Consider the following 27,215-nt stretch of genomic DNA (forward strand, 5'->3'; position numbering starts at 1 on the left):
TATAATCAGTTGCAGAGAGAGGCAGTTCATTTCAGCCATCAAGTCAGAAGCAGAGCAGAATTGCCAGGACTGCTGAGGCAGACCCTACTTAATCTAAATGATGGAAAGAGATAGGATGTGCCAGCAAAGGCAAGAGGCCACACTGCATGTATGCACTGACCTTGAGCAGCCCTGTGTTCCTTACCCTACTGACACAGTGAATGCCAAGCTTTTTACCCAGCAGATGAGCAGTAATTTCTGCAAGAGTCCATTTAAGAAAGGGGTAAGAAAAAGTGATCAGAAATACAGAGTAGAAGTTCCCTCCTCTATGGATTTGAAGTGAAAGTTAGAAAATCCCTCACCCTCCCTCACCCGCGCACTGCCTGGCACGTAGTTTTGCTGTTCTTTTGTGCCTCGTACCCACACTTGTTTTTTTTTTAACATGAATGGAACTCTTTATTTTACTGTCAGAATATATGAACGTATATTCCTTAGCCATTAATTTCCATCATTTTGGGGACTTTGACTTTACCAGTAGTGATTATGGTATATTTTTTCATCTGTATTTTGTTCCTTAGCCTTGCACATCTTCTTAGTTCTTAGTTAACTTATCATGTCCTAGTCATTTACTCTATTACTATTAATTGTTGTCCAACTTTGGTGCTTGTTCTGCAGCTGAAATAAAAGGATATGATAGTCATTATATTTGAAATTTGTACCCTATACAGAGTTTTTTAATTAAAAACTATGTATTCACTGTAGAAAAGTTAGGAAAAGAAGAAATAAAAATGATACCATTTCTCTACCTAGTAACAACCATTATTAATATTTTATAAAGTTTTCATTTTTAAGTATAGTTTTTATTTTGTTTTATTGATGTGTTCTTACTGTAGTCACAATATTATGTTGAAACTGATTCACTCACCATTATAATGTAAACATTTGCCAAATTTATGAGTGTCTTGAAACATCATTTTAAATGACTGCATAATATTCTATCACGTGCATATTACTAGACAGAAACATTGTTCTCTGTTTGGCTACTATAGAGAATTATGTGATACCTTCATCATAAAGCATTTTTTGTATTTTGGAGTCTTTACTTAAAACTCTCAAAATAGGATGACTGAAAAATTTAAAGCTCTTGATATATATTACAGCATGAGTTGTAGCAGTTGGCATGCTGCTGACAATATCCAAGAAAGCTGAACTTACCACACCTCAGCAATTTTTGCTTACCTTTTACTTCATTGTGATCTCTGTATTATTAATATTAGAGTTGGGTATAGTCACATATGTGTATTCATTTCCTTCGATAACAGTAATTCTCCTAATTTTTCATAAAGCTGCAAGGTAGGTGCAGGGAACGTGCTAGTCCTGATTATGGAGTTAACTAGTAAGAGGTAGAATCTTTCCACATACAGGGGGAAAGGAAATGTGGTAACTCTGGTGCTGTTCCTGCAGCTCCAATCAAAAATTGAGAATTCAGTTCATTGAGTTTTATCTAGAAAGTGACCAGGTCATTTGGGAAATCATGCCCTACAAGAAGTAATTGAAGAAACTAAGAGTGATCTTCATACTCATGAAAGAAATACCATGAAGAAGAAAACGCAATATTATGTTGCTGCAGAAGGCATAAATACATGACCTATGGATATGTTAGAGAACGAAATTTAGCTTAATACTTACAGTAACTATTAGAAACTAAGCCAGGTTTCCTTTTAAGTAGTGATTCTTCACATACATTAGTAGCGTTTAACCTTTGTGCACCCTGCCAACTGCTAAGTTCTTACGTTAGTATTAACCTTTTTCATGTAAAGGGGAGAAAGAATTACGGTAGTTTACATCAATTGTGAGTGACTTTTGTAATGTTTGAGGGAATTTGGCAGGGTATAAAGACTTGTTTGAATTGACAGGCTTTGCTAGACTGCTGCATAGAGAGTAGAGAATGTATAAAGAGGTTATAGATAAAATCTGGGGTATAGTCTCTGATGATAAATTCTTGCAGCATTTTTATTCTTATATGGTGACAGTGGAAAGTTATTTAAGAGGAATAGAGGAAAGGAATCGGATGTGTCTGTACCATCTCCTTGAAAAGAAGACTTCACTGGACATTTTCTTTCTCTGGTATTGATGATACCTTCCAAAGGAGGTTAATTTAGTAGTCATATACCTGTTAGAAAAAGCATATTGAGACTAAAGATAGAATGTACCTGCATAAAATATATGTTTGTGGAGGTTGGGGCATAGGATTTGGAAAGGGAAGAAAGAAATAGGCATTTTTAAAACTCCAAAAAGAACTTTTAAAAATCTCTAAGTTAAGGAGCTAAATATTTTGGTAATTTTTCTTTGAGACAAAACAGTTGTTCTAAAATATGTTGTTTATAGGGAGATCGGTGGACGGCTTCTCATGGTAGAAACTCGACTTCCAAATGATCTGGCTGAGTTTGAGGGAGACTTTTCTTTGGAAGGACTTCGTCTATGGAAAACAGCCTTCTCAGCAATGACTCAAAATCCAAGACCTGGGTCACCCCCTCGCAATGGCCAAGCAGTTGTCAATAAAGGATCAAGTAATAACCGTAAAGTGGCTGAAGATAAAAAAATTGTGATCATGCCTTGCAAATGTGCCCCAAGTCGACAACTGGTTCAGGCATGGCTTCAAGCCAAAGAAGAATATGAACGTTCCAAGAAACTGTCTAAAACGGAGCCAACTGGAGTTGTAAAATCTGCTGAAGACTTCAGCTCTTCAGTTAATCCAGATGACAGACCTGTAGCGCCTCCAAAAACGGATACAACTCCACATACACTCCCCACTACAGCACATACCAAGGAAGATGTTGACAATTCTCAGATTGCTTTACAAGCGCCAACCACAGAATGCCATCAGACTGCAAGTGAAAGTCAGACGCTGCCACTAGTTGCTTCTGCAGGTGATGCTGAGAAAGATCAGGATGATGACGATGACTATTATATTAGTTATAGCTCTCCTGATTCTCCAGCAATTCCCCCTTGGCAACAGGCAACATCCCCAGGCTCCAAAACATTAAATGGAGATGACAGACCCTCATCACCAGTAGAAGACCTACATTCTCTGACTATTGAGAACTTATTAAAGCCCGTAAAAGATGGTGTACAGAAGAGCCCCTGCGCTGAGCCCCAGGAGCCTCTAGTGATATCCCCAATTAATGTTAGGACAAGAACTGAGATACGTGAATCACTTTGCCTTCATAGTACACCAATCATACAGAGAAAACTCCTAGAAAGGCTTCCTGAGGCAACTGGCCTTAGCCCTTTGTCAACAGGTAAGTTTAGAAATAACAGAAAGTCACTATAGAGCTCTTCAGATACCAGAAATGAAAGCAGCATTGACTATGTAATGAAAATCAGAGCTTTTTAAATGTAATTTTAGCTCAGCTAATGAGAGGTTATTGTTATTTTATCATATCTTAGATATCATCACATGATAACTTTTTTATCTTTCTGCTGTGGAATATAATCACATCTGTTTCCATCCTTTCTTCTTGCCTTCTGGGTAAAATGTAGGAGCCCTCTCAGAAACCTTATCTTCTTCTCAACCTAATTTTTCCTACTGGCTTTGATATATATCCAGATATTTCCCTCCCTGTAAAATAGAAAACCAAACACCTGTCTTGACCTTCCATCTTTTAGCCTCGACCCTTTTTCCTCTCATTTAAAGCCAAATTTCTTAAAAGATCTCTCTAATTTGACAGCTCTATTGTTTTACATCCTACTCATTTGTCAGCCCACTCTAAACTGGATTCTGCCCCATCAATTCACCAGTATGGATCTTGTGAAGATTCTCTGTAATCTTCATGTAGCTAAAGCCAGTGGATGTTTTTCAGTCTTTCTATCACATGCGCTCCAAGCAGCCATTGTTCTTAGGACCACACCTTCCTTCTTGGAGCTTCTTCTCCCTTTGGCTTTACCCCAGCTCCTCTGTTTCTTCCCAGTTGCTTTCCTTTGAAGTTTACCTCACATTCTCAGCTATTACCTAAATATTGTAGATTATTAAGGCTTAGCCTTAAGCTTTCTTTACTCTGTGTTCTCTCAATGACCTAGTTCCTGCCCACCGAATTGATAATTCACAAATTTAAATTTCCAATTCATAATTCTCTTTTAAGCTTCAGAAAGCTATATGCAGCTACCTTTGGCATTTCTACTTGAATGCTCAAAAGCATCACAAGGTCAGTATTTTTTAAACTTAGTTTATGATCTCGTTGCATCCATTCACTACCAGTCGCCTAGCGCACTTTATACACACGCATACATGCCCACACATTGAAAACTATTCCGTATTTGAAAGGATACCACGAGTTCTTCTGTCACTGAGTTATACAGGTCAGAAATCGTGGTCTTATTTATAATATCACCTGATTCCCTCACTGCCCATCCTGTGGTTTTCACACTTCTTTGTTTCCTAAATTACCCAAAACCCTCTACCTCTGTCTCTGGTACTACCAAGCCCTCATCTCTCACCTGGGCTTCTACCCTAGCCTTCTTATTCACCCTTAACAATTTCCAGGTTTTTTTTTTTTGGTAATCAGGGAAAATTCCCACTCTTTTCCTAGTTAATTTCTATTCTTTCTTTGGATTTTAGCTCAAAAAAGCTCTATTTCCCTGACTAGATAAAATTTCTCAGTTATCTTCTGCTTTGTTGTACTTACCCCAGTTACAATTTTACTTTTCTATATGTATTTGATCAATGTCTAATTCTCTCTCTAGACCTCACAAAGGTACAAGATTATTTTTTTCTTCATCTTCATAAATACTTGATAAGTCAGTGAATAAATGGATTAAATGATTCCCTAGGGTAATAACTGAGGAATAAGATCTAAATGTTTTTATTTAATAGTACAAATATTAAAAGTTATTTTAGTGTGGGAATCACAGGTTGGAATCAGTTTCATTTTTAAATTGTGAAATCTTTGTGAAGAATTTATAGGACAGTACTCATGAATGGTACCTAAGAGTTGGAACAACAAAAATTAAAAAAAAAAACACAGAAGCAGGCAGTGTTGATTTGTATGTTAAATATAAAATTTGTTTCTGCAGAACCAAAAACCCAGAAATTGCGTCATAAGAAAGGAAGAAATACTGACGCTCTTAGAAGAGTACTCTTAACACAAGCAAAGGTAATTATGCTAAACATATTTAAAGATCAGTGGAAGATCCATTCTTATTCTTGGATTTCAGTGAGATAATTGATAACTTTGTGTCTCAATTTTTTAATAATTTTATTATATTTTTGCATCATTTATTTACATGTCTTTGAGACAACAAGAAATTGCCTAATTAAAAAAATTTTTTTTTGTTGTTGGGATCTAAAAGATTCTTATATGTAAATACAAATATTACAGAGAAAGTGAATATGATAGCCAAAATGTGGATTATGAGGATACAAATACATTAACTGATTACTGGCAAAATCAGAACAATCCAATGACAGCAGAGCTCAAGTAAGTGATTTTTGATCCCACCAAAAGTATATCCTTTTTCTTGGTTTATTACTTTTTTCTCAAATATAGCATTATTGATTTTTCAGTTCATTTTGCTAAATATCAAAGGAAAGCAACATTATTTATTACCAAAACTCTGAAAAATCATAAATGTCTTTATTCACATACTAAAAATTGTTGTAATGCTTAACTGGAAATACATGGTTATGTGAAAAAAAAAGTATGCATTAGACATGTATCCTTAGAAATATATGATAGAGATCACTTCTGTATTGGCCACTTCTCGTAAATATCATTAATTACATAAAATATATTTTAGTATTTCTATTTTGAGATTACAAATGCTTTTTAAAACTATCATTTTTAAATCAGTATTGAATTAAAAGTCATATATTAAAAACAAGTATGAGTATACTATGAACATAAATCAACACTTTCAGGAAAATGATTAATGGATTTGGAAACAGAATATATATTTTTTTATTAAAAAAAATAGATTCTATTCTTTCTAACCCCTTGAAAATTATACTTTAGTTTATCTTTCAGATACATGTTGTATTAGGGTAAAATACAAACCCACAGTTTTAAATCTTTTATATATTTTAGCCAGACTACTTGCTTGCTTGCTTGTCATATTTCCAAGAAAGGTCAAGATAAATGTCCATGTGGTGCAAATGTCAACTCTCTACAAAGCTATTATTTTCTGTATTTGGGGTTTGTAAACTCAAGAATCAATATATGGTTGACTTACAGATTTTATCAGATATTTCTACACATACCCAGTTCTGGTATCTTGAGTTACTAGCCTGAAAAAAATGCAAATAAAATACTTAAGTTTCTTCTTTTACTTAAGGAGATGGTACTAGTTTATCATGTATTACTAAATGCATAAAGTTATCTAAGCAGAAATAAGTAATCAAAAGAAAGGAAATGATTGCTCATTATTTTTTTCTGGCTCTGTGTTTTTTTTAATAGAATCAATTTGCAGCAGTAAATACCCCAAAGAAAGAAACTTCTCAGATTGATGGACCATCCTTAAACAATACTTACGGTTTCAAAGTCAGCATACAAAACTTACAGGAGGCAAAAGCTTTACACGAGGTAAAACTGCAACAGCAAGGACACATACACGCTTTAACTTGTATGTTTTATTCTATGGTACAAGTACAGAAAGTTTTCACAGAGGACTACATTAAATTCTATACCTATTTATTTTTATCTTGTTCTTGTTATCATTATTTTATGTATTTGTATGAAACAGAAACTTTTAAAGTAGTCATCAGTTATTGAGACTGCTTTGTGGTTTCACAATTTTCTCAAACCTTATACCTGAAATTTTTAAAAAGAAGCTAAAATTTAGAAAACGTTTCTCAGCTATTTGAAACTCTGTGTATTACTCTGGGATTGTTATGTTACCATGTTATATCACATCCCAAATGTGATACCTACTTGTATTTTCTGTTTGGTTGACTTAGTAGATTATTGCTTGTACAATTCATTTGTTCATGTAATCTTTATAACCCAGTTATCTTCACAGCACAAACCATATGCAAAGACTAGGAAGCTATCTTGAAAAAAATGTACATTCTTACTGGAGAATATGTATGAATGGTTCACTGTAAATTTATCTGTATTCACTGTAATTTATCTGTTTACTGTAAATATTTCTGTAAAGAAGACACAACTCAGAACATGTCTGATTGGCGCAGAGGTGAAATTAGAATATATTTTCATTGTTTATGTGTGTGCTGTCGGAATGGTAGCTACTAACATCGTGGTTATTGAGGATTTTAAGTTTGGCTTACATATCTAGGAATGAAATTTTAGATTTCATTTAAGTAATTTATTTCCATTACAGCTTTTCAAGCCTCACTGAGATGTGCCATAAATGTAAAATGCATACTGATTTCAAAGACTTAATTGGAAAAAAGAATATGAAATACCTTATTAGTAATTTTTATATTGATTACATGTTGAATGGGTAGTTTTGATATATTGATTACATGAAAATATTTTAAAATTAATTTAACCTATTCTTACCTTTTTTAGTGTGAGTACTGGAAAATTTTAAATTATGAGTGTGACTTTCATATTTCTTTTGGTCAGTACTGGTTTATACAGTTGTTTTATGTCTTTGCCCTTATAGTGGAGAATATGATTTTTTTGGTTGGGTTTTTGGTCTCCAGTAGGTTCTGTCTTCTGAGAATTAGATGAGTTGACTAAGAAAACTTTAAATATTGTCCTCATTTTTACCCTAACTTTGATCTAAGATTTTTACTTTTTTAGAATTAGATCAGAACATAGTCTACCTAATAGTTTATTTGCACATTTCTTCATTCAGCAGCATTCATTTAGTTCCTGTTTTATATCTGATTCTATACTATCCCCTGAAGCTCAGATAAATTAAGTAACAAGCTCAGAAATGTTTATCTTATCAAGTACATATCCAAAATTCAAAAATTAAAATACTTTGTAAAAAATATTTATTAAAGCAAATGTGATAGACCTTAACAAAAAGACTTGTTGCATTTGATTTTTTTCTGTTATTATCTGAAAAACATATTTTCCTTCTTATACTGTTGTTTTATTCTATGTAACCCTATTTCAGAATCTTGGGCATTCTTGAAGTTAAAATCTTTTTGAAGGTCTGGCAAGTTGCTCGTAGCTTCCTCACATGCTTTTTGAGTCTCAAGGCACAGTCCAAATAGCCACCTGGTGGTCAGATAGGGAATGCACCAAAAAAAAAAAAAAAAAACCCTACTGTTCTCTATTCCTTTTACTAGGAAATTGTGCTCCAAGCATTTTTCCTCTTTTCCATTACCCTGGGCTAATCTCTCTTTCTCTCTTCTACATATAAAGTACTCAGTGCAGAAAAAGAGGTTTGTATTCCCTTTTCTTACCCCCTTCTTTACTGATCACACTCAGTAAATATCTCCCCATCTCATCATTCCATATGTTAGCTTAAAAAAAATACCCCTAAGAACTATAATGCATTTTATATTGAGGAGTGAAAAGGCAAAATTGGAGTGTGAAATTTGGCCTATTGTATAAATAAATCAACCTCCAGAACTCTTTTGGCCCAAAATTGTCTTCAGTCTTCTCCGGAGTTTTTCCACATGTTCCTTCTTTTCTAATTAAACTGATTTTTCATTTTGTTTATGTTTACGGAGGTTTCCATTTCACAATTTTTAGAGATTTGTTTTATTCCATATGCCTTATACATGCATAATTAGTGTTCTTTATATTTTAAAAATACTTAATAAATTTACTGATGAATGCATGCACTATTACATGTACATGGTAAAAAACTTCAAGACAAAAATATTTACATTGAAAAGTAAGCTGCTCTACCACATGAATTCCCTTCCCCAAAAACAATAAACAGTTTTGTGTTTTTTGTCTCTTTGCAGACATTTTCTATGCATGTGCCTAACATTTTTTATATATGTGGAAGCATATTACACTCATTTATTCCATTTATCACTATTATGGTGATCTTTCCATATTAGGACATACAGATCTGACTCATTCTTTTCAAATTGTTAAAGATTACAGAGTATTCATTCTGTGTAGCATTTATGTATGCCACCTAATTTATTGGCAGTAACCAGTTCCAAACTGATAGATATTTAGTTTTTTGTTGTTTATAACTTATAAAAACTGAAAACAGTATCATCTTAGTAAGTGCACTTTGTACATATATTTTGGCCACATAGTATATCTACTGGATACATGTTCAAGAGTAGGTATGCTAGATTGAAGGACATGTCTTGTTTTTAATTGAAATAGCTGATTTACAATATTATATGTTTCAGGTATATAGTGATTCAATATTTTTATAGATGGTACGTCATTTAAAGTTATTATAAAATAATCACTGTATTTCCTTGTGCTGTACAATATATGCTTGTTGTTTATTTATTTTATACATAATATTTTGTATCTCTTAATTCTCTATCCCATCATGACCTTCCCCCCTTCTTTTCCCAGTGGTAACCACTAATTTGTTCTGTCCTTATAAAATTTTGATTGATATTATTTAGTTGTCCTCCAGAGATACCTACTAAATTCTACTCCCATCCCTAAGGAGAATTTCTGCATTTACATTTCAACAGATGGCATGCACAATAAACACAAAATATAGATCCTTTATTAAACTAAGGTGATCTGAATAATTGCAGTATTGTAACAGTAGTCTCCTGTTTTCCATTGCCAGATATATGTATATCACTGGTACAGTAATGGCTATAATTCCAGCTGTAATCATGAATCCAATCTATATCTTTTTTTCTTATCCAGAGTTTACTCTGGATAAGAGAACTGTCTTAGAGAACTAAGTAAGGATTACTGTTAAGTGTTTTTATTAGCATAGGAAGTTAAGTGTAAAAAGCAAAAATATGACATTTTTTGGATTACATGTCAAAGAGAAAATGTGCATGGTCAAAAACCTGGCTGTTGTATAGTTGACATCTTACAATTCTTATGTATATGAAAGTCTAAGTAACTCTCAGAGAATTAACAAGTAGGAGTTTGAAACTAAAAAGTAGAACTCTTTTGAGTTTAAAGTACAGGTAGAACAATAGTTAACTGAATGGGAAGTAAAAAGTAACAGACTTTAGTTTGAATGTACCTTTTGTCCTAGTCATTCTTTATCAAATAGAAATTGAGAAAATTGAGAGGCACTGCATGTACTCTAGAGAGAGAGTTTTTAAAAGAAAAACATGAATTGATTTAATCTCATCTTAGAACTAAAAACCTAGTTTTAATTTGTGGAATGTTGAATTGTGAATGTGTCCTATATAGCCATTTTTCTCTAATTTTACACGTTTATTTTCTCAGGGCCTTAGTGAAACATATTACTTTCAACTTGTTTCAAAAAAATGCTTAAAACCATGGTATTTATTTCCTTTTATAGATACAGAATCTTACCCTAATCAGTGTGGAATTACATGCTCGAACTAGACGAGACTTAGAACCAGATCCTGAATTTGACCCAATCTGTGCTCTGTTCTACTGCATCTCATCTGACACTCCACTACCGGATACAGACAAAACAGAACTCACAGGTGTAATAGTGATTGATAAAGACAAGACGGTGTCTAGTCAAGGTACTGGTCATTTTATTAATTTTATACCTACGTTCCCTAGGAAGTACGTAGGCTTCCTTGGTGTCTCAGACGGTAAAGAATCTGCCTATAGTGCAGGAGGTCTGGGTTTGATCCCTGGATCAGGAAGATCCCCTGGAGAAGGAAATGGCAACCCACTCCAGTATTCTTGCCTGGAGAATTCCATGGACCGAGGAGCCTGGCAGACTACAGTCCAAGGGGTCCCAAAAAGTTGGATACGACTGAGAGACTAACACTTTCACCAGAGGAAGAACCTTGTATTGGGGCAGTTTCTTTGCTCAGGGTCTAAAACAAGCATAAAGAATTCCTCTCTACGTTATGGTTAGGAACTCCCTCAAATAGTACTGTTTTGTTGATTATGCATCTATGAGTTTCCTACCATGCACATCTTACAATCTGTTACTGTATCAGATTAAAATAACTGATTCCCTGGTGTTAAACAGAACTTTGAATACTAGGATACATTCACCTTGGCTTTGATGTATATTGTTTTAGCTATTGCTTTATTCAGTTTGCCAGTGTTATATTAGGATGCATGCACCTATATTCATGAAAAATTCTGGGATTTAATTTTCATTTCTTATATTGTGCTCATAAAACTTTGGTAATAGTTTTACTAGCTTTAAAAAAAGAACTTCTCTCTAAATGTTTGCTGCGGTGGGAATAGGAGGTGTTGTATATAATTTCGTCTTAGATTCATTATTCTTGAATTATTGTTAGAAGTCAGAAGCAGTACAATATAAAGAGCTTAATAAAATTTCCAATTAGCATATCTAATTTGATCTAAATATTATATGAAATACTAATTGTTACTGTTGAATTCAAATGATTGTGTATCTATAGGTTGGGTAGACAGTCTTCCTTATATATACATGCTGGTATTTTGCTGCTAATACAGAATTTTTCTTTGCTTTAAGAAGTTAAGTTATGGACTTTCCTGGTGGTCCAGTGATTAAGACTCCACCCTTCCAGTGCAGGGAGTACAGGTTTGATCCCTGGTCAAGTAACTAAGATCCCACATGCCATGCAGTGTGGCCAAAAAAAATTTTTTTTTTTAAGTTACTACTGTAGGTTAATGGTTTGCAAACTACATAAGGTGTATTCCAATTTTGTTGATATTTCTTCATAAATACATATACTTTCTAAGTTCAGAGGTTCTTCTTATAGGATACCACATAAGGCATTTTATAAAATACCAAGTGTTCTTTGACAGTTTTAAATAGTAATATCTGAATTCAGTCAATTAAGGAGGAAGGTTTAACAAAACAAAACTGTTCAGGAATTTGCAGTTTAATCAGTGATATGCTTGAGCTGGTTTGTACCAGCTCATGAGCCAGTTGCTAAATTTTCATGAAATTTTTGAAGTAGTTGATGTCACATTGGTAGTTTGAATTTAGCCATGGTCAGAATTTCTCATGTCTTAGAAATAAGCAAGCAGTACAAATTAGGGCTCCCCCCACCCCCGCCATGGAATGGTGCTTGTAAACATTCTCCAGCACACCACTAATTAAAATATTCTCTACTAAGCAAAGCTCTTCCTATAAAAAGAAATAAAGTAATAAAATTTATTTTGGGGAGACATGTTATCTAGGGAATTTTGTGAATGTAGACTTTTCAGGAAAATAGCTGAAAATACATAAAATTTGAATTTTTAGTTGCATATTGTACTAGAAAACTTTTAAGAAAAATTTCAGGGAACAATTATGTGTTTACTCTGGGGAAGCTGTCTTATTTTAAAATATTCTAGCTGTATAATTTTACTCAAAAGTCAGATAATATTACTTAACACAATTATATATAATAAACATTTTGTTTATTTCTTAGATATCAGATATCAGACCCCATTACTTATTAGATCTGGAATCACAGGACTACAAGTTACCTATGCTGCTGATGAGAAGGCACTTTTTCAAGAAATTGCAAATATAATAAAGAGGTATTGTTTTTATTTTCTGATTTTTCCAGCTTTTTTTCCAGTCCTTTTGTGCTGTTGCTGAGTAATGTAGGTGAAGGTAAAAAAGAGAAAGTGAGTCCCTTCCTGTGGCCCTTTAAAGAAAAGTTTACTCTCATCTCCAATCACCATCATCATTTCCATCAGATTAGGTTTAATAAAAAGAATATTCTATTCTCAGGGCTGAGGGGCCAGTGAAAGACAAATACTAGCTTAGCTTCTAGCTTTTTCCAGATAGATTTTAGCATTTTTCTGTGGTGATGAAGTAACTATAAAGTTGAATTGTATCATTGATTAAATAGAGTTCTACCCTAGGAACCACCATTTCAATACTTTTTTACTTTTTTTTTTTTTTTAAGAAAATGTTTTCTGAGTTCTAAACAAATCCGTTTTTCCAAAATTTTGGATTATAATCTGTTCATAAATCTAGGACTATCTAATACATACCCTTTTGTGTACATAATTTCTTAAAAATCTCTTTTGACCATTTGATGTTGGCTTTGATACTTGATAATAGAATCTTGCCAAAATTTATGAAAATGATGTTTTACCAAAGCTATTTTAATTTTAAAATAAAACAATTAAGTGGATCTCTTGCATCTTCTCAAGAGTATAACCCTTAGTAGCCATGTGTTTCACTTTTCTAGAAACGTAAAACTTCTGTCTATTGCTAGGTTTAGGTTTTTAAATGCCTAAAAGCAGGCTGGAAAATAACTCTTCGGATTCTGATGTATGGATAAAAGCTGTCCTTGAGCATGTTGTTACACTCAACCCTTTCTGTTTTGCTTTGGAGAACTTTTTCTTGTAAAAGTGAGATGATATATTGTATTAAAGATCAGTGATGATATTTTACTGACTCAACATCTGATTTAATCCCAAATGGGTTAACACAATCCATCTTGAATATTAGAACCTAGAGGGGTATGATGAGGTGGGAGGGAGCTTCAAAAGATATGGGCTGATTCAAAAGATACCTATGGCTGATTCATGTTGATGTATGGCAGAAACCAATACAATATTGTAAACCAATTATCCTTCAATTAAAAAGAATCTTTTAAGAAAGAAAATTAGAACACCAGAAAACATTTTCAAATAAACAAAATTAGATGTCAGAGCATCAAAAAAATTTTTTTAAATGATATACTACTCCCCACCACTCTAGGGAGGAAAAAAGAGGAATGTATTTTTACTATTTATAGCACTGGTGATTGGATGGATTCCCATCCATTTGAGTCTTACCATTGTCAGTCCTATCTTTCATCTTCTCACACAGCTTGTCAGGTGTGAGAAGATACTGAGATGTCAGGTACTTTCAGAGCTCCAAGCAAGCAGCTTAGTGAAAGGAACATGAAAGAGTTTTAGTCAAATACCATTTTATGGGCCAATGCATATCCAATAGTGTCCCTGGGCTTTGTAGGCTTGTGTTCTGCTTGTTAGGTATATTCCTAGCAATAGGATTACCTGCCAACATTGAGAATCTTGTCAGTTATTTGCAAGTGTAGTAACTTTCTTAAATGTCCATAACATGAATTATACTAGTTGTTAAGAAAAGTGCAGTAAAGAAAATAAAATTAACTTCTGGTTCTTACTCTACATCACATGGCTACTAGAAAGAGAAGAATAATAATTAAATATTAGCATTTCAGTTCTGTAATGTTGTTTATGTATTACTCCAAACAACCCCCTTAAAGGTTATTTCCTTCTTAAACCTCATTTGTTGAGTACCTACTTAACACAGGCTTTGCTAAGAGCGTAGGCTTGGGAGTCAGCCATCTCTGTCTTTTTGTCTTTGTCTTGAACAAGTTGCTTATCTCTCTAAACTTTAATTTCCTCATCTGTAAAATGGGTAATAGGTATTAGAATTAAGTGCGATAAAGCACATAAAACTCTTAACCTGGTCAGTACTTAAATATTAACTCTGTAAAATACAGTGCTAGGTGCTGAATATAAAACTGAATTAAATACAGATGCTAGTCTCAAAGAGGTTTATCTTCTTTATTTTTTCATTCTTAATATTTACTTTCTCAGGTGGCGAATATGTAAAGTCATGTAAAGTGCTATTAAACAAGTAAAACCAGATCCACCATATTCTTTTCGCAGACATTTTTTATCTTTCTCTATTTCCTTGAACTATTACTCACACATTTCCCTAGCCTCCCTAACTTAAACAGTTTGAGTCCCACCTTTTTCTTTTCCCTAGTCCATGCCTTAGTCCCTCCTATCTATTTAACCTCAGAATTAGTTTTCAAGATCATTCCTTCTCCTCTCCCGATGCTCACTGCCACTCCCCAAGTTAGAGCTCTTTCACCTCTCACCTGTACAGGTCTTAGTGTTATCTACAATATAAGTTGTGAAGCAACTTTTTTCTGCCTAAGCAAATAAAATCCTTTTCATGTTTCTGGTGCTTCCATTTTCTCCACAATTTTGTTCTTCACTACTAATTGCATTTACTCAACCTTGTTCTTTGTGTAACTTTCAGAAACCTGGTAGAGTGAATAAAATTTACAAAAATTAAAGAACAAGTCATTAAGATTTTGTTACTGTCACCAAATATTTTCACAGAAGAAATATGGAATCCTTGGAACTTTGAACTTGAAACAGATATCTTATCAGCTTTGAGAGTCTTGTAAGACCGAACAACCTTTGGGTCAAAACATAAATATACATGATCGATCTGAAAATGTTGAAATGACACAGGTTTTCTAAAAGAACCAAACCTTTAATAAATCTATTAAGAGAAGCATTAAGGGTAACTTTTTGTTTTTTTCAGCAGTCATCTCTGAGCAGTAGTAGTTTACAAGAGACACTTGTTAACTGAGAAAAAATTTTCATAGCTATTAAAAAATAAGTGTATTTAGTCAATCTATTAACCATTTACCACAACAAAGCAAGTTGCTGATTGGAAAGATAATTCTTAAAATAATAAGATGTTACATGAGTCAAAAGAAATTCAGATGAAGAAATTGGAAGAACTGTGTAACAGTTATAATAGAAGAGCTCTGTAATAATTTGGCATCCTCTTCATGCTTAGAAATGTATATGATAGGTACTCCAGCAACCTTCCAAAGTCTTCTCTTAAGTTCAGAATGCTTGTTGTCGTTTAGCCGCTAAGTCGTGTCTGACTCTTTGCAACCCCATGGACTGCAGCATGCCAGCCTTCTCTGTCCTTGATTGTCTCCCAGAGTTTGCTCAGATTCATGTCCATTGAGTCTGCAGTGCTATCTAACCGTCTCATCCTCTGCCGTCCCCTTCTCCTATTGCCTTCAATCTTTCCCAGCATCAGGGTTTTTTCCAATGAGTCGGCTCTTCACATCAGGTAGCCAAAGTATTGGAACTTTAGCAACAGCCCTTACAGTGAATGTTCAGGGTTGATGTCCTTTAGGATTGACTGGTTTGATCTCCAGTAGTATGAAATTTCAACGTTCAGAGTTAACTGTGACCAAATTGCAATGCCTGTTCTAAATGAGAAGTGTTAAAGCTGTCAGCTGCGGGTTCCTTTGTGTGTGTATGGGAATCCTTCACATTTCCTATCCTTGATGATCTTTAGAGACGCTTGACACTTCTGCCCAAGTTTTTCAAGTTTAGACATTACATAATTTTATAGGGAGATACACTCATCATACAGCTAGTTCATCTTTGCTCTGAGAAGAGATTGACATTAATGGAAGAGTTGATGAAGTTGCTATCAACAAAAAGATGTGTTAAGATACTGGATATTATTATAGAAGACTAATGAGCAGGAATGGTTTTGGGAGACTTTTTTTAAGGCTCTAGGCTAGGACCTTTCTGGACTTCCTTTTAAAGAATCAGTCTACACTTAACCTCTGATCTCTGAGCCTGAGTCTTAGCCACATTGTTGCATAATACTTTGCCTTCTTTAGCTTCTCTACACTTATGTTGTAATCCCACTCTTTGTTCCAGAATTACCAGCCACATTGCACTTTCTACCAAGAAAACACTTTTATAGGTTGGGGAAAAGATCCATTTGGCTGTTGTATTAAATTAATAAGTTTTATTAAGTTAAGTGGTTTTCTCAGAAATTTCTGTCCTTTTTATATAGAGGAAAGTGTATGTTATCTTTTTCTCCTAACAAGTTTGAAGGCTACTTTGTAAGTTGTAGTGTAATAATGGGTCGAAAGCAGATCACCAGATATTGAAATTTACATTAGGGAATGTATTTTATAGGGCCCTTAATGAACAGGAAAAATGAAAAGAATATTATTGCAGAGGTTCAAACCTAGTTCTTTCGACATCAGCCACTAAATCCTTCAGGATTAAAAATAAGGAGACATAAATGTGATACTCTTATTTTTGTTGTCAAAGTACAAGCTAAGGTAATTAAATACCCTTTTAATGAAAATGTCTATGGAAGAATAACAGAATATTAGAAAATGGTTCTAAACATAGATCTGATCTGTCCATGATGCAATGAAGTACCATAGATCTGATCTGTGCAACAATTGCAGAGTAGCAAATACTGCTTACGTTAGTAGACTGAGATAGTCTTATACTATAGATGTTGGATGATACTTGAATGTTAAATGATATAATCTGGGCAGGTTGGTCATTCCATAATTCAGAATGACTTTGAAGGCAGTTATGTGAAACCCAGCTTTACAAATTTTTGTGATCTTTCACTCTGCTTTTTGGCTTTTATAAATACAACAATCAGGGGCTTCCCTGATAGCTCAGCTGGTAAAGAATTTGCCTGCAATGCAGGAGACACCGGTTTGATACCTGTGTTGGAAAGTTCCCCTGGAGAAGGGGTATGCTACCCACTCCAGTATTCTTGGGCTTCACTGGTGGCTCAAACAATAAAGAATCCTCCTGCAATGCAGGAGACCTGGGTCCAATCCCTGGGTTGGGAAGATCCCCTGGAGGATGGCATGGCAACCCACTCCAGTATTCTTGCCTGGAGAATCCCCATGGACAGAGGAGCCTAGCGGGCTACAGTCCATGGGGTCGCGAAGAGTCAGACGTGACTGACTGACTAAGCACAGCACAGCACAACAATCAAAGTAATTTAGAGCTTCTGATTTGATAGCATTGCAGTATTTTTTGCTCATAAGTTTTTGTTCTCCACTTAAGACTGTAATCAGTTCTTGTCTTGCCCACACAGTTTTCCTATGAAAGTAAATCTTCATGCTATTTTTTTGTGTTCTATAATCAAACTTTTTTTTATGGTGGTCACTGTGAAAGTCCTCAGAAGTACAAATGGCTCCTTCTGAGTTAAACGCAGATTGTCCGTTCAGTCTACCAGTGCAACCGTGTGACCACAGCGAGCATGTTTTTCGCTTAAGTTTTTGCTGTTTAGCTTCCCCACATTAATCTCACCCCTATTAATATTTCATTCTTCCATTAATCACCTTCCTCTTAAGTTTAGAGGCAAACTTGTCGTCGTCGAGGCCTTTCTTTATATGAGGACAAAGTCTTTACTAAAATTGGAGCGAAAAGGAAGAAGTTTCGATTTTTTTCTCAGCATTACAACTGTTTAAGGACAGTAGAGCATAGAGGGGTAGAAAGTGACAACAGAATGACCTGGGAGATCATTTTCAAAATACAGTATCCACACATGCCCTCATACTTCACCCCACCCCTACCCACAATATATCTCAATTTTACCCTCATTCATGTATTTAACTGGTAATGCTTGCCTCCCACCCCAATTTTTAGCAGGGTGGCTCAGACGGTAAAGCATTTGTCTACCATGCGGGAGACCCGGGTTCGATCCCTGGGTTGCGAAGATCCCCTGGAGAAGGAAATGGCAATCCACTCCAGGACTATTGCCTGGAAAATCTCATGGACAGAGGAGCCTGGCAGGCTACAGCCCATGGGGTCACAAAGAGTCGGACATGACTGAGCGACTTCACTTCACTTCACTTGCCAAGTCATATCAAGTAAACACCTAAGTAGAAACTACTTTTGCTTCACAAAAGTAGCTTCAAACTTAGAACTCTAAATGCCCCATTCCTTCCTATATAGAAATTCTATAGGTAAACACTATATCACCCTTTTCCACCTCAGAAAATATAATAAAAAATAGATTTTTAATTTTGTAATTTGTTTAATGAAGAAGCAATTCTTCTGTTTAAAGGTTTAATTTTTTCATTTCTTCTTCAGGTATGATCCTGATATTCTTCTAGGATATGAGATTCAGATGCATTCTTGGGGCTACCTCTTACAGAGGGCTGCTGCACTAAGTGTTGACTTATGCCAGATGATCTCTCGGGTGCCAGGTAGGACACTGTGAATGTTTTTTTGTTGAGCTACAGAGCAAATTACAAATAAATAAAGACAAGATTATTGTTTTAGCCTAATTTGTGTAAGTTCTAAATATTGTAAATTTTGTAAGTAAAAATGTAAATTGTGTAAGAATTGTGTAAGTTCTAGATATTATCATAACTATTATATAAAAATTTGAAAATCAAGAAAAGTGAAAGAAAAATGCTGTAATCACTACTATAGATACCGTTAGTATATCTTTCAGTCATTTTTCATATACATACATAGGTCTTTTTAGAACATTAGGTCTTTTGGGCTTCCCTACTGGCTCAGTGATAAAGAATCTGTGTGTCAGTGCAGGCAACACAGGTTCGATTCCTGGGTTAGGAAGATCCCCTGGAGAAGGAAATGGCAACTTGCTCCAATATTCTTTTCCTGGGAAATCCCATGGACAGGGAAGCCTGGCGGGCTACAGGTCATGAGGTCACAAAAGAGTGGGATACAACTTAGTGACTGAAAAACGACAAAAAAAATACAGGTCTTTATTTTTTTATGTAACTTTAATCATACATATATCCCATTTTTACCCAGCATTTTAACGTAAGTATTTTTCTGCTTTATGAGATAGTCTTTATAAGCATTATGAAGTACAAAACATTTCTTTGACTTGGCATACCATAATTTTATTTTATTTGTCTGTTTCTATGTTTTATCTATTTGGTGAGGAAGGAGGAGATGGTAGAGAAACACTAACTGTTGTTGTTTTTGGGGGGTGTGTCAGGCTAAAAAATTACCCACTTACCCACTCCAGTGTTCTTGCCTGGAGAATCCCAGGGACGGCAGAGCCTGGTGGGCTGCAGTCTATGGGGTCACACAGAGTCAGACACGACTGAAGTGACTTAGCAGCAGTAGCACTAGCAAGCTAAGAAATTAGATGAATTTTGAAGTCTATTCCTCAAAAGTGTTATTCTAATTGAAGAGGGAGACAATAACATTCATACCAAAATTAGGTTTTTTTAAGCATTTTTAAAATTATGTTTTCTTTATAGTTACCAAATTTTTAATAACTTTGTTTTAAAGCACCCCCCCACGCCCCCCCTCCCCCCCAAGTCTGACTAGGACAAAGTAGCATATAGTTCAAGAGGCTTAAAGGTCAAATACAAAATTAGTAAAACCAATCAAGATACCTCCTGAAAGGGTTATAAAGTCAACAAAACATCCAAAGTGTTGATAAATAGAAAGAGAAGGGTTGAAGCTAGAAGATTCAAGGACAGCAAATATTTTGAGCTTTGCAAAATCTTAGGATAAAAAGATAGCTGCTTTTAGCTTTTCATGGAATTAACTTTTTGTAGCTTCTGTGTCCCTTGAGCGAAAAATAGTGATACATTTCAGTTTTTACATCATTTCATCTGAACAGTGAGGATAGGCAGCATGAGTGTTCAGTGCACTTACTAGTTATTTAATTTGTAGCAAGGTATATGACTTCAGAATAATGAATGAAACTTCCTGTCCTTTTAGAACATTGCTGAAACCATTTATGAGGTGGCATGAAACCGTAGAAAGGGCATGATTTAAGGAAGCATAGTAAAGAGTACTAGTGGTAAAGAGTTCATTCTGCAGAAAGACTACCTGGGTTCAATTCCTGGCCGACAGGATTTGGATGTCCAACAGGATAGGTTACTTAACCTATCGATACTTCAGTTTGTTCATCTGTAAAATGGGGATGTAATGGAACTTATCTCATAGGGTGATTGTAAAATACTGAGAACAGTGCCTGAGGACGTAATAAACATTATGTAGGTGTTAAATTGAAATCTTTTTTTAAACTGATTTATAATATAGTGTTAGTTTCATGTAGTAGAGCGCAGGAAATTATACCCATTATCTTGTAATAAACTATAATGGAATAAAATCTGCAAACATACTAAATCACTATGCTATACACTTGAAAAAACCTTTTAAGCATTATGTCTCTAAAATAAAGCAGAGTGGTAGGTGTGTCTACATGGTCTTTATAATCAACTAACCCAGGTTTAGAATACTAGTTTTTGTTACTACATGACCTGGGGCAAGATAAAACATTTCTGAGTAGAAAGTATAATTTTTATTTTGCACTATAGTACAAACATAATAAAGTAGCTGTATTAAAATAAAATAATGTTAGTTCTTGCACTCAACAGACATTCAAGTACCGTTGTTGTTGTTGTTCAGTTGCTAAGTCGTGTCTGACTCTTTGCGACCCCATGGACTTGGCAGCACTCCAGGCTTCCTCGTCCTTCACTGTCTCCTGGAGTTTGCTCAAACTCATGTCCATTGAGTCGATGAATATACTTACTATTCCAGAGCCTCTAATCAACAACGTTCATTTATACCCAGTGTTATATACTAGAAACACATTTTGATTTCTACTCTAGATATAATCATCACTTAGAAAGTAAACTCAGAAGTCTATATGCTATAAGAGGTACTCTTCAACTAGTTCTCTATATATGGTTAATAGAATTTCATCCTCAACACGAACATCATTAATTGATGTCAACAAATTTTCAGAGAATTGTTTAGGTTAAAAATTCTACCATTTTTTTGCAAGAGATGACAAGTGTCATAATAAATGTTTTTCATCCAAACACCAAAGAATGATGTGATATTAGGTAGTCATAAAAATAGCACCAGTAATTATCATTTTTAAAGAGAAAAGGATTTATTTTAAAAATACATGTGTATATATATGTTTTATTGTTAAAAATATGTACAGTTTTCAGATACATTTATTTCGCAAAATTCTTTTGTAACTTAAAGAGGACAGAAAAACCTATCAAAATAATGACTATTCTCTTAACTCTAATACAAAATAGACTGTGAATTACATTTAATCCTTATACTTCATCTTCATTTTTGTTATTCTCATTTTCTTATGGTTCGCTTGGAAATTTGATTTCTTTGAGTCCTGATGCAGTCTGTATTCATTTCTATAGATGACAAAACTGAGAATAGATTTGCAGCCGAAAGAGATGAGTATGGATCAGATACAATGAGTGAGATAAATATTGTTGGCCGAATTACACTAAATCTTTGGAGAATCATGAGAAATGAGGTAAGGTACTTTACAGTTCCAGAAGCTCCTTTTTATCTTTATTTCTTTGTATCTCCCTGTGGCACTCAGCTATTTCTAACTCTGTTATTGTTTTCTTTAATCTTTATATTTGTTTTTAATATATTCTTTATTTAAAATAATTTATATTTTCTATTTAAAAAAACAGAAGAGTTTGTAAAGTGAAAGTGAAATCCCCTTGTTCTTTCTAGGACACCTCAACAACAGTTGCACCACCCAGATACAATTTATAGCTGAATGGATATCTTATTTTTTTAATGTTACTTTGGATTTAAATTTTATTTTATTTTTAAAATATACTATTAATAGTTTTCACTGTCCTGTATAACTTTAATATAGAATTATTGCTATTCCCTGTAGACTCTGAATCCTCAGTAACAAAGTAGCCCTTAATAGTGCTCATGATATACTTGTTGACTGAGTGAATGAAAGAATAAATGACTCTTCCCCCAAAGGATTTTATTTAGAGGACTTCCAGATATCAACTTAATCCAGGCTTTTCAAGAATTTGCAAAGTAGGTTGGAAACAGATCAGTTTCAACAAATATTGAACTGATTCAGTTCAACAGCTGTTACAGAACGCCATCTCTAGTGCACAGATCTGGGCAGATCTGTTTTATGTTTAGATCAAGTTAAGTTTTATATAAAAGTAAGATTAAGGGTATAGTTGTTTCCTCTGTTTTAGCAGTCTCTGTTGCTGCTTGAGCTTTGCTCTAGTTGCAGCGAGCAGGGGTTACTCTTGATTGTGGCATGCAGGTTTCTCGTGGTGGCGTTTCCTTGTGGAGCACAGGCTCAGTAGTTGTGGTGCATGGAATTAGTTGCTCCACGGCATGTGGGTTCTCCTCAGGTCAGGGATCAAACCCATGACTCCTGCATTGGCAGGCAGATTCTTTACTACTGACCCACAAGGGAAGCCCCTGCTTCAGTTTTCTCTCTGAAATAAGAAGCACTGTTTTTAGCTGAGAGTGACCAGTTGGAGGGGCTCTTTGGGTTTGAAGAGAAAAGTGTCATCTAGGGGAATTTGAGAGTGGTTAATTAAGAAAATATAGAAACTAGGCATTGACTACCCAATTGAGATTTGCATCAGGAAAGTAAAGTGATAACCTGCCAACTGTGTTCAGATTCACAGATACAAGTGCAGAGTAACAGAGGTTTAGATTTCATCACAGCTTGCAGGCAAAGAATTATGGCTTTACTAAAATTGAATTAATTACAAAGGAAGCAAGAGGGGTCAGAGAACCAAATGTTAGTGTGAGGTTAGGATTATGGTAATTGACTGTGAAATAGAGCTAGGTTAGGAGCAAAGAGGTCAAGGCACCAAGGGTAGTAAACCAGAAGGAGACAGTGTTAAGAGGATGGGTTGCATGAAATTATGGAGAGGATACAATTACTGGTAATCACAGGTCTCAGAGTATGATCATTGGATTGGTTAAGGTAATACAGAGGCACTGATGTGATTTTATCTCAGAGACTTGTCTCCTGATAGTGGTGTAGAAGGGCAGAAGACCAGAGGTAAGGAAACCAGTAAGAACATTATTGTAGTACCTCAAATGAAAGTTCACAGTGATATGAGGATTTAGAGTATGCAAGAATTGGATGTACAAAAATATGAAGAGGAAGATGTGTTGAGAATGATTATCAGGGTTCTGACATGGATGGTTTAAGATCATGTTTAGATGGGAAACTGAAGATTAAGAATAATGAACATGAGATATCAGTCATATATCCACGTAAATATACTCAGCAGACATTTAAGTAGGAAAGTCCCAATTATGGGGTAGAGTCTGGATGAGAGGTACAGCCTTGGAAGTCACATTAGAGTGTGGATGAGATCACCGAGAAGTAAATGGAGAGAGCCAGCTGGGTTGATGCAAGCACAACGTTTTTGTGAATGAAAACATTTTGAGAAACAGAGGAATCAGATGCTAAGGAGGAGTAGTCAGATAATAAGTTCTCTGAGGACAGAGAGCATGTTTGAAATGAGTGTGGGGGCGGGCAGTGATGTGTATGTATACACATATCTCCCATATATATGGTTTTGATAGACCATCTGTCACTGACCCTACAGGCATATAAGAGCCAAATGAGACATAAATGATATATATATTTAGAGGAAAGACAGATCACTGTTGAGTCTTGGTGCAGAGTGAGGAGTGAGTGGGAAGTACAGAGATGTGGCTGCTGTCAAAGAACACTATGGGAGATAGACTTGTCACCAATAATTAGTGTGTAGTAGGGTGTAGAGTAAGCAGCTGTAACGGAAGAATACAACCTAGCAGTGAAGAACGATGGAATATTGCCACACTGAACAGCTCTTGAATCTCAAAGGTAATTTTGACCAAAAGAAACCAGATAAATAATAGTACATGTTAAATGTTCCCATTTAAAGTATGGAAATATGAAGTTTTAAAATGAACAAGCCTAGTCTATAACTTTGGTGAGTACTGAGTGGGAAAGGGCACAAGGCAGCCTTCCAGTGCCCTAGAAATTTCTTCATCTATGTGGTGATTACATGGATGTATACATACATTAAAATTCATGGGTTCACTATAAATTTGTGTTCATTTTAGTTCAGTCGCTCAGTCTTGTCTGACTCTTGGTGACGCCATGGACTGCAGCACGCCAGGCCTCCCTGTCCATCACCAACTCCCAGAGCTTACTCAAACTCATGTCCATTGAGTCAGTGATACCATCCAACCATCTCATCCTCTGTCGTCCCCTTCTCCTCCCACCTTCAATCTTTCCCAGCATCAGGGTCTTTTCCAATGAGTCAGCTCTTGGCATCAGGTGGCCAAAGTATTGGAGTTTCAGCTTCCGCATCAGCCCTTCCAGTGAATATTCAGGACTGATTTCCTTTAGGATGGACTGGTTGGATCTCCTTGCAGTCCAAGGGACTCTCAAGAGTCTTCTCCAACATCACAGTTCAAAAGCATCAATTCTGTGGCGCTCAGCTTTTTTTTATACTCCAACTCTTACATCCATACGTGACTACTGGAAAAACCATAGCCTTGACTAGACGACCTTTGTTGGCCAAGTAATGTCTCTGCTTTTTAATCTGCTGTCTAGGTTGGCCGTAACTTTTCTTCCAAGGAGCAAGCGTCTTTTAATTTCATGGCTGCAGTCACTATCTGCAGTGATTTTTGAGCCCCCAAAAGTAAAGTCTGTCACTCTTTCCGTTGTTTCCCCATCTGTTTGCCATGAAGTGATGGGACCGGATGCCATGATCTTCGTTTTCTGAATGTTGAGCTTTAAGCCAACTTTTTCACTCTCCTCTTTAACTTTCATCAAGAGGCTCTTTAGTTCTTCTTCACTTTCTGGCATAAGGGTGGTGTCATCTGCATATCTGAGGTTATTGATATTTCTCCTGGCAATCTTGATTCCCGCTGTGCTTCATCCAGCCTGGCATTTCTGTATAAAGTTTATGTCAATCAGAACTTTTAATTGAAGACTCTGGGGAAGTGAGGAACAACTGAGAGAGTAAGGTGATAGGATAATAGGGCCCAAGCACTTCCTCATTGTCTCCTTCCTCTTTGTCCCTTTCCTCTTTATTTCCTGGCTCCCCTGCAGTGATTCTCTGATTGCCTCTCCCCATTCTGAGGAATTTGTTTCTGAAGTGACTAACCATTGTATATTGCACATTGACTCTATGAATGGAAAAGTGTAACCATACCTCTTATCAGCCGATTCTTTTATCAGTAAATAGAGGGCCACGGACTACAACACTTTCTTCCTTTATTTTAGTTCTAGCTTTGATCTGTTGTACATAGTACATTATTCCAATGTTTAACTCACTTAGATTGCCTTCTAAAACAAATAACAAACTCCTAATTCTTACTTTTAGATTCATATGTCAACTTGTGGAGTAAACCACTCTAAAGATTAAAACATTCCACATATCTTAATTTTAGACTTCATGTTTTCTTTCCTTTAATTTTACTTATAGCTGGGATTATAACTGAGCATTTTTATACTTTTGTGACACTAATAAGACCCAAAGTAGAGTGGGTGCTATAAGGTTATAATATTTTAGCCTTAATCCAATTTATGAAATAAACTATTTTATCTATTTTAATCTATTTGAAATAAAATCAACTCAGAACATAGGTCTGCCATCTGCCTCAGGTATTACAGACCAATTTCTAAAATTTTATTTAAGTGTATTTTGAGATCACAGAATCTCCCAGTTAATCCTTATAGATCAACTTATTACATGGGAGACTTCAAGTCTTCCCATAATGAAAGAGCTGCAAGGTGATCTTTGCTGGAGAGATTTTTTACTTGTTATAATGATGATGTATACTCTAACAGAAGTATTGGTTTGGTCTGAAGTGCTAAACTCTGTATTAGGTAATCATATAACTACCTGAGGTCAGATATTTGGTTCCATTTTCTATGAAACTAAATAGAAAAAATTTTAAAACTAAATTAAAATATTCATTAACATGTACAAGAGTCATTCAAGTATAGGGATTTGATAATGAGTTATTCATTTATTTTTGAGGGAAGTACTCCAGGGCAATATCAATTTTTGTAAAAATGGTAGCAATTTACTTCCAAGATAATGTGTTATTACCTGTTTTATACTGGTGACTTCATAATAAATAGGCTCATCCCAAAGTTTAAAAGTCTGTGTATCCAAGTGTAAGTTACATACACACACTCCATGAGATATGCCACATTTTGGTGCTGTTTTTCTGGAGATTGATATAAATTGTAGATAAAGTGAGACCAGTTTGGGTCACTGGACTGAGATGAGCTTAACATTCAGTCTCTGTTTTGTACTTGTTGGATTGTAGAGGTAGAAAAGAAAGTATCTAAAGATTATTATATACAGATGTGAAGTGCTATTTGAACTGTTCCTCACAACCCCAAGCTGCCCTAAGAATGGTGACTGCTGATTCCTTAATTTTCATTTACAGTGAAATAACTGTCTAGATTGCTGTGTCTTGTAGGTATTTATGAGAGATCATCTAGCTAGAGGTATGTTTTTATGAATTTGGACCCTTTTCCAGTATTCTTTTCCCAGTAACACAGCTTTCACTTACATATTTAGAAGATAAAGAAACATTTCTGCTATTTCTTTTTAATCTTTTGCTTTGAGGATGAAGTTAAGTGACCTTATAATGTCCATGTATTGGGTCTTAGTTCTGATGTAATTCTTGTGAGCAGGATGAATGCCTGCCTTTAATTAGGTAACTCATTCTTGAATCTGTGGGAGCATGTTAATCAGCCTGTCATCCAGGACCAGAAAGTAAGTATGGGAAGAACAAAAAATTAACTTGCTTGACAAAAATCTGTTTGTCAGTATTTGTATTGGCATAGATATAAACAGAAGTGATAAGAACTGG

The 27,215-nt window shown here is 35.1% G+C and overlaps 1 protein-coding gene across 6 annotated transcripts in view; it reads left to right on the top strand.

Annotated features, from left to right (window-relative positions):
* Window positions 1-27,215, top strand: part of REV3L (REV3 like, DNA directed polymerase zeta catalytic subunit) — a 169,012-nt gene that overhangs the window by 104,001 nt on the left and 37,796 nt on the right. For all 6 annotated transcript variants that reach the window (XM_040238484.1, XM_040238480.1, XM_040238482.1 and 3 more), the window contains 7 exons: window positions 2,368-3,281; window positions 5,053-5,132; window positions 6,432-6,557; window positions 10,372-10,564; window positions 12,407-12,518; window positions 18,654-18,769; window positions 21,731-21,849. In XM_040238484.1, the coding sequence (XP_040094418.1) occupies window positions 2,368-3,281; window positions 5,053-5,132; window positions 6,432-6,557; window positions 10,372-10,564; window positions 12,407-12,518; window positions 18,654-18,769; window positions 21,731-21,849 (1,660 nt within the window). The remainder of the gene's footprint in view (window positions 1-2,367; window positions 3,282-5,052; window positions 5,133-6,431; window positions 6,558-10,371; window positions 10,565-12,406; window positions 12,519-18,653; window positions 18,770-21,730; window positions 21,850-27,215) is intronic.

This window comes from Oryx dammah, unplaced genomic scaffold (genome assembly GCF_014754425.2).
Source record: "Oryx dammah isolate SB20612 unplaced genomic scaffold, SCBI_Odam_1.1 HiC_scaffold_4, whole genome shotgun sequence".
NCBI lineage: Eukaryota > Metazoa > Chordata > Mammalia > Artiodactyla > Bovidae > Oryx > Oryx dammah.